This window comes from Chrysemys picta, chromosome 9 (genome assembly GCF_011386835.1).
Source record: "Chrysemys picta bellii isolate R12L10 chromosome 9, ASM1138683v2, whole genome shotgun sequence".
Taxonomy (NCBI): Eukaryota; Metazoa; Chordata; order Testudines; family Emydidae; genus Chrysemys; species Chrysemys picta.
Window position 1 is genome coordinate 28,486,157 of NC_088799.1, and position 14,523 is coordinate 28,500,679.

The 14,523-nt window shown below is 43.2% G+C and overlaps 1 protein-coding gene across 2 annotated transcripts in view; it reads left to right on the forward strand.

Annotated features, from left to right (window-relative positions):
* Positions 1-14,523, forward strand: part of TM4SF1 (transmembrane 4 L six family member 1) — a 33,093-nt gene extending 18,570 nt beyond the window's left edge. The window contains exons 4-8 of one of the 2 annotated variants that reach the window (XM_065556910.1): positions 5,913-5,982; positions 8,630-8,719; positions 8,810-8,958; positions 12,175-12,355; positions 13,738-14,523. In XM_065556910.1, coding sequence (XP_065412982.1) covers positions 5,913-5,982; positions 8,630-8,719; positions 8,810-8,958; positions 12,175-12,355; positions 13,738-13,752 — 505 coding nt within the window. In that variant the 3' untranslated portion in view covers positions 13,753-14,523. Of the gene's footprint in view, positions 1-3,238; positions 5,983-8,629; positions 8,720-8,809; positions 8,959-12,174; positions 12,356-13,737 lie in introns of those variants that run through there. The other variant, XM_024113197.3, reaches the window with a different exon arrangement.

The window sequence follows — 14,523 nt, forward strand, 5'->3', positions numbered from 1 at the left end:
TTTTTCAGAGCCAGTTGGGCTGCATTCATCAGTGATTGTGGCTGATAGGCATTGTTATACATACTCTCAGTCACACAATTTGATATGTACTTGCTGCTGTCTGCTGTGCATGACTAGCTGCCCTAGAGCACTGTTCAGGATGGCAGGTCCAGTTGAGATTACATTATGATCTGCAATCTGCATGTAAAACTGCCCAAATGGTGTTAAGTATTGGAATTGCTTGTTATAGACAATATATGGAACACTGGCTATGTATGCCTGTTGGTGAAGCTGGCTGTATAACAACATAGCATGCAACATGCTGAAATGCTGAACAGTTCTTGTATAAGTGTCACTGTTGTACACTGGAAGTGTGATGAAGAGCAAAGCTGAGCACATGGAGAATTAGGCTATCATCAGTCAGTGCATAGAAGGGCAGATATATGTATCTGAATGTGGTATATTGATCATCTGGGCCATTTGTTTAAATAGAAAGCAGAGTTGTGGGGAATGGTATGGCATTGCTATTATTACCAGGATGTGTTCATGGCCTCAGAATGAGTCACAAACTTCTCTTCACATATATATGGGCCAGAAGCATGAAAGCGAAATTTCCTTAGTCCTGTTCAAGCATGTCCATTCTGAATTTTCCTGGAGATGGTGAACAGGTTTTCTGGCAATGTCTGCCCTGTACTGCTGTTGAGAGCAATTCATATGCAGAATAGCTGAGATCATTTTGTTTTGCAATATGAGAACTGTAGATTAGGGTTCAGAGTAGCAGCCGTGTTAGTCTGTATCCGCAAAAAGAAGAACAGGAGGACTTGTGGCACCTTAGAGACTAACAAGTTTATTAGAGCATAAGCTTTCGTGGACTATAGCCCACTTCTTCGGATGCATATAGAATGGAACATATATTGAGGAGATATATATACACACATACAGAGAGCATAAACAGGTGGGAGTTGTCTTACCACCTCTGAGAGGCCAATTAATTAAGAGAAAAAAACTTTTGAAGTGATAATCAAGCTAGCCCAGCACAGACAGACAGTTAGATAACAAGTGTGAGAATACTTACAAGGGGAGATAGATTTCAATGTTTGTAATGGCCCAACCATTCCCAGTCCTTATTCAAACCGGAGTTGATTGTGTCTAGTTTGCATATCAATTCTAGCTCAGCAGTTTCTCGTTGGAGTCTGTTTTTGAAGTTTTTCTGTTGTAATATAGCCACCCGCAGGTCTGTCACTGAATGACCAGACAGGTTAAAGTGTTCTCCCACTGGTTTTTGAGTATTTTGATTCCTGATGTCAGATTTGTGTCCATTAATTCTTTTGCGTAGAGACTGTCCGGTTTGGCCAATGTACATAGATTAGGGTGTTTTCCAGCCTTTTCATTCTAATATCCAGGTACATATGGAGGGGTGTGACCCCCGTCTTTAGCAAGGGCCAGTTCTTATCACTGCAACAATGACTCCTCCACTGATTTTAGATGGGCTGGCTGACCTGCTTAGGAACCTGGGTGTTGTTCAGTTTTGTTCTCACAAGTTTCTTTGGGGCCCTCTATTTATTTCTTGATTCCTCTCTGATTCAGATACAGTGGATGTCTCTGGTGGCCTGTTTCCTGTATTTAAGTTGGACATTGATTTTATTTTTAATACAGGGTGATGTCTTATCAATATCATTGTGAGTATTATAGAGTATTGTAGAATTCAGATAACAGAACTGCAAGGCCCAAAGATACCACCCATGTATTTTGTTAGATATTTTTTTGCAGTGCTGCTGATATCAAGGATGCCAATTATGGGCATGGTTCACTTGGAGCCAAATGGACGTCACAAGTACTCATCACTAGTAAGGGATTGGCCCCTACAGAGCAGAGCTACTAGTTGCAGTTGCAGCTGAAGCTTAATCATTTTAGTAGGTGCCATGTGTTTTACTTAACAAAATCCCCAGTTCCTTTTTCTTTTCGTTTATTATAACTGGTTTTGTATTATAGTAACGCCAACAGTCCTCAACTGAGATTGGGCCCCTTTTTATTACGTACCCTCACACACATTGTAAGATGCAGCCCCTGCCCTTGTTAGACAAGCCAGAGAAAGGCACTCTTACTGTTATCCCCATTTTACAGATGGAGAACAGAGGCCCAGAGAGACTGAGTAACTTGCACAAGGCCACACAGGGAGCCTGGTGGGGAAGCCAGGACTTCAACTCAGATCTCCTGCGGCCTAGTTTGGTTCCTTAACCACAAGACCATCCTTCCTCTCCTACTTGATTTGTAAAGCTTATTTCTTCACTGATTTAATTACTACTTTATTATACTCTGTGCAGCTTTTCAAAGCCTGAGTGTAAAGTTAGCTCAGTGATTTCTCGGTTTGGTGCCTGCTTTCAGCACCCCAGAATGTCTGTCTCTAATTGTTTTGTGGGGGGGAAAAAACAAAACAAGCTGCCCTCTATTGTTGTAAGAACAAAGTAACATTGACTGAGATTTTAAAAAATAAGGGGCTGCTGGGTACTCAGAGTCTCTTAAAAAATCAAATCCATGTTTAGGCACTTAGGTAAGTGGCCTTTACTCTTAGGCATTGCGAGATCTCTGGCACACGAGGGCCATACCCGGCCCCACATCAGCTCTGCATTGCGTCATTGGCTGATCCAGACCTGGAACAATACGGGGGTCATTGGCTAAAGGGCAATTGCGCTAATGGCTCCTTCACCAAACCTGCTCCCCGAGGTGGGCACAAGGATGTAGTTGGGTAAACAAGGGGCATGTCTTGGTCATCTCTGTGCCCCAGTGAGCCCCAGCTGCCATAGATCAAAGTGTAGAAATGTGTGCGGGGTCATTTTAAGCCACCTTTGTGTCTCACCCACCCTCCCTGCAGTGAGTTGTGCCAAGTGCTCTTTGGCAAGCGCTGAAGATAGGGTGTCGAGGTGTCCGGTTGTTGATCGGAAAGTCTGGTCAAAAAGGGGACCCGACAGTGTCCGGTCAGATCTACTGACCAGACACCCAAAGTCTGGTTTCTGCAGGTAGGGAGGCACCGAGTCATCACCCGCGCCAGCCCCTACTCACCCAGGGCCGCCTCCTACCTGTGTCAGGAAGCTGTAGCTCCCAGCCCCGGCTCTGCAAGCAAGTCCCTCCTGACCCACGCGGGAGAGGGGGGAAGAGAGGAGAAGAGCAACGAGCGACGGGGGGAGGGGGAAAGAGAAGCAAAATGAGGTGGGTTCTCAGGAGGAAAGGGTGGGACAGAGGCAAGGCCGAAGGGGGACAAGGCGGGGCAGGGAAGGTTCCAACACTCCTGCTGGAGAGTCCGTTTTTTATATATTACAAAGTTGGCAACCCTAGCTGAAGATTGGGGCCATAATCTAGAATTCACTTAGTTCTTTCTTTTTATTATGCATTTCTATTGACATCACATGTTATGTAATTTTCTGGCATGAGTTTCTCATCTTCAAGATAGACAACATCGTTATGGGGTTAGTTATGTAAGAAAAAAAGGAGTGGCAATTCACTGAGGCAGATGAGACTATAACTGAGCAAGTAAGCAGTTGTCCTTGTATCCTAAGCACGGAAAATGTAGCTCTTGCATACGAGTCTTAAGGTCTTATTCTGATCTTACAGTGGTGTAACTTCAGTGGAGGAGCTCATCACGTACACAATTGTGGAAGTGAGATCACAATCAGATCCCAGCTCTTAGTATAATTGTTGAGAAGAGTATTTTCTGCTCCTGTCCTGCATGTAAATTAGTTGTGTCATGGAAGACTGTCTATGTAACTAAATGCAGGACTGGTCCCTTAAATGACAATAAGAATAGAAACTCCAGTTTTTGACAAGCCAAATACTGGCTTCAGGATAGAAGAAATATATTGAATTACCAGATATCTCTAGTGCTAAAAGGACTGTCATTCTTAATTCCTTTGGTCTGGAAAAAATACTTCAATTCACAATTAAATTATGCTTTTAAAATCAAATTAAATAGGAAATTCTTGACCATATGTAATTTGTTACTTTTAAGAATATGGAAGTATACAATTTATTAACAGAACAGATTTTTGTATCTGGTTTCCAGAGATCATATATTAAATATAACACAATTAAGGGAGTTTTCAGTTGAAGATTCATCTGGTTAGAGTATATACTCTCCTGCTGTTGAGGAAATCTAAGGGATGATGTTTACATTTAGTTTAAATTCTTCAAAGATAACACACACAATAACTTCAACCCTACATTATTGACAATCAGAGGATATTATCTCATATCGAAGGAAATTACCAAGGCCAAAAGTTACAATACCCGGAGGATCCATGACGCCTCCACATCTGCACAAGAAAGTTCACTGTTTTTTTAAAGATTCAAAGCCTGCTTGCATTGCTTGCGTGAGTAGGCCTATTTGTAAATCAAATTGCCTGAGTGATGAAGCAGGATTTGACTCTACGTACATTGATTATAGGACTGCTTTTTCAACACATCTACTCCATAACTCTTAGATGGAAGCAGTAGCAGCCTGATACCTTCCATGAGTTGAAATGAGAAAAAACAAAAACAAAATAAAAACCAACTGCCCTAAAAATGAAGATTTAATGACACATCTTGGTATCTAATATTCATTACGTATGTTTTTAAACAAGTATCTTCACACAATAATTTTGCACCTTACTCCACTGACACAGAGGGTCTAATAGTTCACACTGAAGTCTCCAAAAATGTAATTCATGTCAGTCCTGTTTAATCTTAAATTGACCATTTGTCTGTCTCTCTCTCTGCTCCTGTTCTGCAGAGTTTGAGGATATTCTCTTGTGTAGCCTAAGAGACAAAAGCACTTTCAAGTTCTTTGCTTTGTCTGAAAATTTTAAGTTTAGTGGTCCTTTTCCTCTACATGCCATGTACTACTTAAAGGAAGACTAATTTTCATGTCCTTACTGTAGTATATTTCGCTGTCAGGAGCAATTTTTTTTTACAAGCTAGTGTGTTTTAGCATGTGCTATTTCTATATTATCTATTCCTAAGATTATTTCTTGCAGTCAGAACTCCAAACATTTTCATTCCAATAATATTTTTTGTAATAAGTTACTATTTTCTACTGAGATTTGCATTGTATAGATGTGACAAAAATGGCCGCTAACAAATCTGAATTAAACCTGAATTTAGACTATAATGACAATTAATACAAAAGGACACATTTTTAGGAGCATGTCTGTGCTTTTTTTTTAAGACATCTTTCAGCTTCATCCCAAGGCCATATGAGTTCTTATTCATTGATGAAAACATGGGATTGTGTTTTACACATTCTTAAGTACCAGCAGGCTCAGTTATTCTTACATGTTCACTAAGAATCTGATACAAAGCCCACTGAAGTCACTTGGAGTCTTTCCACTAACTGCAGTGGGTTTTGAATCAGGCCATAAACCTAGAATTTGAAACGGGTTTTCATTTTCTTTTAATTTTTATTGACCCTTTTCTGATTCCCAAAAGAGCTTTCATTATGGCATAAAGTTGTTCTTCATGCCTAATCATGTCCACTGTAATTCATTCCAAACTGTGTATTAAAGCCAAAAGCAGCACTGTGGGAAAATACTGTTTCCCTGCCTTGGGTTTCGTTTGTTGTGAAATGTTTCATTTAAAATGGGCGGTGACGTTCCTCTCATCTTGCTCCTGCATTCTGCAACCAGGCCTGACACTCATGTAGACATGTAATCATCATCCAGGTAACTAAGTAACCCAGGGTATTTAAGAAGGTGTGACTATAACCTATTCTTACTTTTTCACTTGGATGGGTACCATACAGGCTGGTCTGTGGTAGTGCTGAGCTACTAAAGAAAGATCTATAGAATTTCAGACATGTGTTTTGGAAAGTGTGCTAGGTGCATTGGGTACAAGTTGCTCATTCTTGCCTTCCTCTGCATTGTGGCTAACATCTTGCTTTACTTTCCCAATGGTGAAACAAGATTCGCTTCAGAACATCAGCTTAGCAAGTATGTGACGTGCCTTCATGGAATTATAGGAGGAGGGATTTTGGTAAGTAACTAAAGCTAGCGTGTTTTAATTTGTTTTCTTACTAGGAACATTAAGATTAAAGATTCATATTTCTCTGTCAGTTGTAGGATTTTTGTCTGACTGCTTTTTTGTCAAGTCTTTACACCTCTGTAACTTTATAGCATATATGTGATGCCATATAAATTATTACTATTAATCACACTATTCATCTGCCATCTTGTATGATTTAAATCTCGGGAGCATTCCCAGTTTTAATGACAAAGAAATGCAAACTAAGGTCCTGCTTCTTCAGTGGGACTACTCATGTGAGTAAAGTTACGCACATGTGTAAATGTTGGCAGGTTTGGGCCCTGGGTTTGTATTGTATTTTATAAAAGTAGTTTACTATTAATCTATTCTCCTTTTTAAAATGATTATATTTGATTAAAAGTAGTAACTATTTCTTCAAATGTGCCTAAGATTTCTGGAAGGCATTGGCTGCTGCCATGTCCTAGGTGTTTATTCAGGGAAATTCAACAGTTGTTTATTGTCACACCAGTGTGTTAGAAAAAACAATGAGGAGTCCTTGTGGCACCTTAGAGACTAACAAATTTATTTGGGCATAAGCTATTGTGGGCTATAACCCACTTCATCAGATGCATGGAGTGGAAAATACAATAGGGAGGTATAAATATACAGCACATGAAAAGATGGGAGTTGCCTTACCAAGTGTGTTAGAGAAATAGGCAAGGATGTTTCTGAAGTACTGAAACTTTCACTACAGGGCAGCAGATGGTTAATTTAGGCCCCGATTCTGAAAGGAGCTGTATGTGAGCGGAACCCTGCATCAGTGCAGATCCCGATTGCAAGATGGGGACCTTGAAGCTTACATTAAAAGACTTACTTAACTATGTGACTATTTCCAGCTTGACTTTAATGGGCCTGCTCAGTGCATAGTGTTATGAACCTAAATAAGTCTTTGGAGGATTTGGGCACTAGTATGTCATTTAAGAGCCAGCAGGTGCCTGGTTGTGATTTTCAATTGAAGAATTTTTTTTTTTTTACTTTTCCATATGTTTTAAAGTATGTGTGTAGTGCTCACAACAGATATTTACCTCCTTCTTAAGGGTTGTGTGAGCAATCACTGGATAGTGTTTATCAAGTGCTATGAGTACAAAGTATGACTAAGGCCAGCCATTGGCTGAGGCCTCAGCAGTTTCTGTGTTTAATCCACTAGGTCATGCTGCTCACTCCCTTTTCACCGCAGGTTGAAAATTTGCAAGTGTGAATTTTTTATTTTAACTGATTCAGAGTGCAAAATCTGAGAGGTGTCAATTCATCAGAAGTTTTCACACAAATTCTGCAATTCTATGGCAGTTTTGTGAACTTGGAAAACAAAGGAAAAATATTGTCTACATGGAATATTTTGCCCAGTTCTACCAATAATAGAAACTTCTTGCTTTTTTACTCCATTCATATTAGATATCCCGTATAAACAAAACACTTGCAACTACTTTTCAGTAACTAGTGTCATCATACCTCATTATAGTTGAAATGATGGATGTAATCAAAATAGCCTAGTAGTGTGGTCAGTGGTGGATTAGCCATTGGGCCAACGGGCCCGTGCCCAGGGGCCCTGGCCAATTGGGAGGCCCCAGAAAAATGGGTGTCCCCACACCCCGACCCGCTCTGCCCGCCTGCCCGGTGCTCCAGTCGGGGAGCAGGGTCAGGATGCGGGGCTTGCTCCACCTGCCCGGTGCTCCAGCTGGGGAGCGGGGTCAGGGTATGGGGGCTTGCTCCGCTCAGCCCGCCTGGCGCTCCTGTGGAGCGGGGCAAGCCCTCATGCCCCGACCCTGCTCCCGGGCAGGAGTGCTAGGCGAGGGGATGGGGTGGTTCAAGCCCTGACCCCATTTCCCCAGCAGGAGCGTGGGTGCGGGAGGGACTGCAGGTGGAAGGGGTTCAGAGGGGCCCCCATTTACTCTGGTCCAGGACCCCACAAAACCATAATCCGCCCTTCTCTCAGTGAAAACTCCCATCTACTTTGTTGAGCACTTTCGCTGAGAGAGGACTGCAGGATTTGACCCACCGTGTGTCAAAAACTGTGTTGGATTGACAGCGAAGAATATTACTATTATTTATTGGAATTGCAGTAGCATCTAGGAGCCCCAGTCATGGACCAGGATCCCATTGTGTTAGGCACTGTACAAACAGGAAAAAAAGAAGTTCTCATAGTTTATCACAGTCTATCCCTAAGCCTAGTCTTGCCCCTTTTGAAGCCAAGGGGAGAACTCTGCTTGAGCAGAATGGGGGTAAGACTGAATCGGCTAAGCAGAATTTTTAAATAGTGAAATTATAAATCTAAATAAAAACAAAGTGAGGACAGAATTTGATATGCATGGCCTGTAGACGTCCGCTCTGGGCCCCGCACTTTGCGGGGCTCCGTAGGTCGGTGCAATTGGCTGGTGCGGTCGGTCCTGGAAGAGATGAATCTGTCACTTCCACCCTGGGTCCCCTCACTCCGGGCCCCACGCTTTGGGGGGCTCCGCAGGCCAATGTAATTGGCTGGCTTGGTTGGTCCCAGAAGAGACGAATCCATCACTTCCACCCCGGGCCCTGCACCCCCTAGGGACAGTCCTGCCTGTAGGGTAGTTTACCAAACACTCAGGCACAATTATTTGTTTTTATGTAGATATTCCTCCCAGCTGCAGTGTTCATTGGACTAGAACACGATAATTGCTGTGGATGCTGCGGGCATGAGAACTGTGGGAAAAGCTGTGCAGTAAGTGAGCTTTTTGCTTAATCATTTTTGGATGGGCCCTCAGAGGGAATGGTCAGAATGCTGAGAATCACTTGTGTGTTTACTCTGCAGATGCTGTCCTCTGTTCTGGCCGCCTTCATCGGAATCCTGGGGTCCGGCTACTGTTTCATCATTTCAGCTTTAGGTTTATCCCATGGCCCTTACTGCCTCTCCGCTGTAGAACAGAACTGGGTCTATCCTTTCACTAACGCCAGTGGAGGGTGAGTAGTCTGTTTACCAGCAAGCTGTGCACTGCAGTATATAAACACCATGGACCTGATACTGCTTACTGAGTTTTATAGGAGGGTAATTACACTGACACAGGTTTGCACTGGTGTAAAATGAGAGGAGAAACTGTCCCATTAATTTGCTCCTTACTCAGATGAGTAGTCCCATTGTTTCCATAGGACTACTCACATGAATAAGGACTGCCTTTTGGACCCGAAACTAGTCAAGAGGGAGAAAGGCTGTTGATCTTTGTAGAAACTAATGGATCTACTGTATTCTCATTTTGGGGGCCTAATCATCTTCTGTACAGCTGAGGAGCAAGATCATAAGGGGTGTCAAGCATCTGTAACTCCCACTAAAGTTTCAAGAGGCGTCAGTACCTGTGAAATCAGGACCAGTGTGTGGTCACTAAGTTATTTGTGTTCGCAATAAACTGTTTGTTTCCAAGCAGCACACACCCTCTCTTCCTCTCCAGCTCTCACCCTGCCTCACCACCTAATTGGCTCATAGATTATTCCCCCTCCAGCAAAGCTGATGGGTACCCTTAGGCTGAAAGAGAATTTTCAAGACCATGTAAACTGGGGTTCACAACTATCCCAAGCTTTACAAAATGACTGCCAAAGCAGCATCATTCCTTATCATAGGAAACACTGCGTGACAGGCCTCTGGATATGGCCCGTTTTAGCCACGATAGCCTGGAAATATTTCTCAAGCAGCCCAGCAACCGTTCCCTAGCATTCTGCAGGTGGTCATCATAGTGCTTCTTTCAGAAGCTGCATTTATCATCAGAGACCCCTAGTGTTTCAGCATGAATGACAACCTCCTTCCCAGGGGCTGTGAGCATCACCCATGTAACTCTCCTGTCTACGCAACTGTGGGAGATCCACAAACCAAATTCTGACTCCCACCCCTTCCCCTACCCCGTCCTGTGGAAATCAACGACAGACGACACAGTTTTAGGACTTTATTAACAATCAGTTTTAAAAAAGGGAGACCAGAAACACACTATCCTGATGATCCTATAGATTTTGAATGCTTAAGATTCTGAAGCATATTGAGAAACCATGTGTCATAGAGGGTGATTAATAGTAGGGTTATTAGAGTTAAGAAGCAAGATGCAGAAGCCACATATCAAAGATCTTTAAATTAGTTTAGAACATCTTGGTTTGGTAGCATTTCCAACTCAATGTGGTAGAATTTATCCAGCTGTTGCAGTTGATACCAAGGTATGTTCCCAAGCTTAAACCCTGGACTTTACACACAGTTCATGTAAAATAAATTATTTCTGAAGGTATCCTTAATATAAAAAGTGTGACCAGATATATATTCGCACAATAGAACTATTTGGTCTGCACAAAGGTGCCCAAAAGCCCCTGGATTTCCCTAGTTTGGGATTCTCCTTTTGTGGAGTGAGTCCCCATGAAACATAGAGTTGGCATAGCTGAGTCCTACATCACTTCCAAGTCAGCCCCCATGTAAGGGGCATAGTAAGGGTGTGGAGTGCATGCATGGTTAGAGCACGACGTACTCCAGCAATACCTTACTGGTGGGTAGTCCCTTGAGGCCTGTTTCCAGAGCAGTGCATATCTGGTGCCAGAGCAAAGCTGGCTGGCCTGAGAATCAGGAAGCAGCACCTACATTCCACTGGCCCCCTGAAGCAGAGAATCTGATTTGAACACATCTGGCTATTTTTGTCATGATGGTTTCTTTAGCTTTCACTGGCACAGAAAGGAGAAGATGAGTCATTTTTTGCTGAATACTCTGATCAGATAGTTGGGCAGGAGCTGCAGGCATTTACTTTTAGGACACAGTGAGTTCATCCTGTGGTCAGAGCAGTTCAGGGGCGTTTGCAGATACCAAGTAGAGTGTCTCATGTAAGACGGTGACAAATGGAGAGCAAAGTTCCCTTTGGATGCAATCACTATCTTAAAATAAGGGCCAGATCCTGCAAGGTTCTGAGCCCCATCTGAGAAGTGTTCAGTGCGCTCAGCTCATTCAAAAGGCTGCGCATCATTTAAGTCCCTTTGTGGCGGGACAACGACTCACTGGCACGGCGCCTCTTGCTGGTTGTCCAGGGAATTAGCTCCTTCCAGCCCGGCGCGCCCTCTGTAGGCTGATGTCACGCCTGCCGCTGGCCCCCATGTCTCTCCTGGACCCCGGTGCCCTTTGTCCAGGGGTTCTGCCCACTGCAGTACCGCCTTACTCTGGGTCTCCCCTCCCAGGAGCACCCCAAACCCACTATCCCTACCTTACCTCAGTGGCTACTGCCAGTCTCCATTTAGCCCCCGCTCACTGGGGCAGATGACAGTCTGTTAACCACTCATCGTTGGCAAGGGGGGGTTGGACCAGCTGCCTCTGCTATCTATGGGCTGCCCCTCTGCAGTCCCAGTACTCTTTTGTGGACCCTTAACTCGGCCTGCAGCCTGGAGCTTTGCTAGGCTGGAGTTCCCCAGCTCCCTCTGCCCTTCCCCAGCAATGCTCCACCCTAGGTACCCTCGTCAGCTTCTCAGGCAGCCAGGTCCTTCTCCCTCTAGGAAGTGTCTCTCTTTCCTTCTGGCCCACTGCCCTCTTACAAGGGCCAGCTGGGCCCTGATTGCACTGGCTGCAGCTGTGGCTGCTTTCCCTATCAGCTGAGCTTTTCCCCTGCCACAGCCCTCTCCCAGGGCTGTTTTAAGCTCAGGGTAGGAGCGGGGTAACCGCCCCACTACACTCTTGCAAAAGGGCAACCTCCAGCATGCTGTGTTCTACACCAATTCCATCCTAGCCCCCATCCTAGCAGCCAATCCTAGGAGAAAAAGGGCCAGGGCATGGCCATGGCCAGGCATAACTTAGAGCAGCCCTGTGACTGCTCTAAATTATGCTGAGGACCAGATCACTCCGTCTGACTCTGGAATTGGGGAGAATAAAAAGGTATGTTAACGCTACCTCTGTCCCCTACAATCCTGTGCCTGCCCTCTATTTATACTTAAAAACAAAATCAAGGCTAGGTTTATCAAAAGTCTATACCTAATAACTGCTCTGCATTCTAGAGTGTCAGGGAGTTTTGCATGAAGCAAACCTTTGCTTCCCTCATCCTCACTTATAAGGTTAGTAGTATCTGAATTAGGTCCACATATTGCAACTGCTCTCTTGATATACATTAAATACCAGGGAGTGACAGGCTTCACTGAATCATGAGTTTCTAATACATTTTTAATTGATATGAACAGGTATCTGCTTGAGCATGACAGGTGGTCTGAGTGTCGGGAGCCAAGGAATATCGTGGAATGGAACTTGACCCTCTTTTCCATTCTTCTGGTCTTTGGGGGGATTGAATTAATTCTGTGTTCCATCCAAGTAATCAACGGTTTTCTCGGAGGAATATGTGGGGTTTGCTGTAATCGGGAAGAGGTAAGTGCATCTATTCAAGAGATCATTTGATTACAACCACACCTCCCAGATAATAAAAAGCATATAGCCTAATGTATTAGCCAGTAACTAAAGTACATCAGGGTCTAATCCAGGAGAACATTCAGTTCCATTATTTCCCTGTCATGGCTCCTCTTCTGAAGCTCAGGTTCAGTAAGTGAGCTTTGAGCCACATCGTTCACAAACACCTTGGGGCATTTGACTGTAATACAACGGGAGTGATTTTGGGCAAGTGATCAGCTACATGCAAGGAATTAGATATGCACATGAGAAGGAAATCTCCTTTTCTACCTTTTGAAATTATTGGTCACCTTAGCCATGCAGGGAATAAAGTATATGCTTCAGGCACGAACTAAGTCTTGTGGTAAGGAAAAAATTCTCTGTCCTAATCTCCTACCCTGCCCCCATTTTACAACATTACACAATTGTATGATAGGTTTGCGGCTTAGTTTGTTTTTGACCTTTCACTGAAACATCTGCAAAACTGCCAAACTGATTTCAGTGGGAGCAATATATGGCCAACTGAGGATGCCAGACAAGCAGGTCTATAGTCTGCTGCGCTAGGTTCACTCAACTATCCTGGAAACACCCACTGTCCCTGGCATCCACTAGGTCTTTATTCCCTCACTGTGCCTCTCCGTCCTCCATAGCTTTTATTCTTTTGTGAAAGGAAAAAGCTGGCAACTTTTACAATGAAAAAGATCAAAGTTCTCAAAAACAAAAGAAATCATGTACAGAATGATGGTAAAACTTGATTGCCCTTAAAATGCAACGAAAGCCATAATGATGTCTGCTCAAAGATGTTTCAAAAGCCATTCTTTATGCAGATATTTAAAATGTGTTTTTTTTTTGAGATGTTTCATGTTTATTGCACACAGCTTTAATCATGGATAATATTGACATGGTAGATTATGATGGCACCTTCGAAGCTGTTGTCTCTTTCTCACTCCTCCTCCCCACCATGATCTAACTGGGGACATTGAGACATATTTCTGGCTCTGTCATAAATGGATTTTTGAGGATTAGAGGGCATGGAAATAGATCCAAGCTGAAGACACGTTATACAGCCTATTAACTTTACTTTGTACGATGAACTATTGTGTTAACAAAAGGGATAGCTCAGTGGTTTGAGCATTAGCCTGCTAAACCCAGGGTTGTGAGCTCAATCCTTGAGGGGGCCACTTAGGGATCTGGGGGAAAAATCAGTACTTGGTCCTGCTAGTAAAGGCAGGGGGCTGGAATTGATGACCTTTCAACATCCCTTCCAGTTCTAGGAGATAGGATATCTTTCTTTATAACAAAGTATGTGAGTCTGTGATTTTGTTCTCCCTCATTTAACACATATTCTTTTTCCCCCCCCACAGAAATACGTTTGCTAGAACATCTGCTCCTGAAATGGACTAAAATCACTGTAATTATATCTTTGTGGTATTCTGTAAAACGTATTTGAATGTCTTGTTTTGTATTGCACATACTGTAAATTATACAGAGAACAGTTTATTCATGTTACATTTCTTCTTGCCAAACTATGCACTGTCACTATTAATTCACAGATTGGGCCAGGTTCTGTTCTTGGAAAGATGTGCAGGATTCCCAAAGAACACAATAGTCATTATGTGTTTGCACCTGACAGCAGAATTTTGCTTACTGTGATTTTTGTCATTATAAACATACACCTTGCATACAAGGATTTCATTGGTTTATTTAAACATAATGCAAGTCACTGATTGATTAATTGTGTTGCTGGGTAGAGTTTCTCACTACAGACATGGTAGTTCTTGATTTTCATACAGAAGCTGCTTTTCCCATTAGAGTTCCATTGCCATCCTGACCTTGAAGCCCCCAGTAGGAGCTGTCACTCACAGAAGGAAGGCTGCTTTAATTGGGTCACACCAAATACCACGAAGACCATGTTTTTGGTAGTCATCTAGTCTAACAGAAAATACAGATGGTGCCAAATAATGGACAGACAAGGGTAGGCACATTCTGAGGAGCCCTATCGCCCCAGGAAAGACGTGGAGATAGAACAGTAGGAAAAAAAGACGAGTCTGAAGAAAGGAAAATGGGGAGTTGGGAGGGGAGTAGTAACTTGGATTGTTTCAAACTTCTGTCCCTCTCTATTTGACAATAAAATAGAATATATACACCCA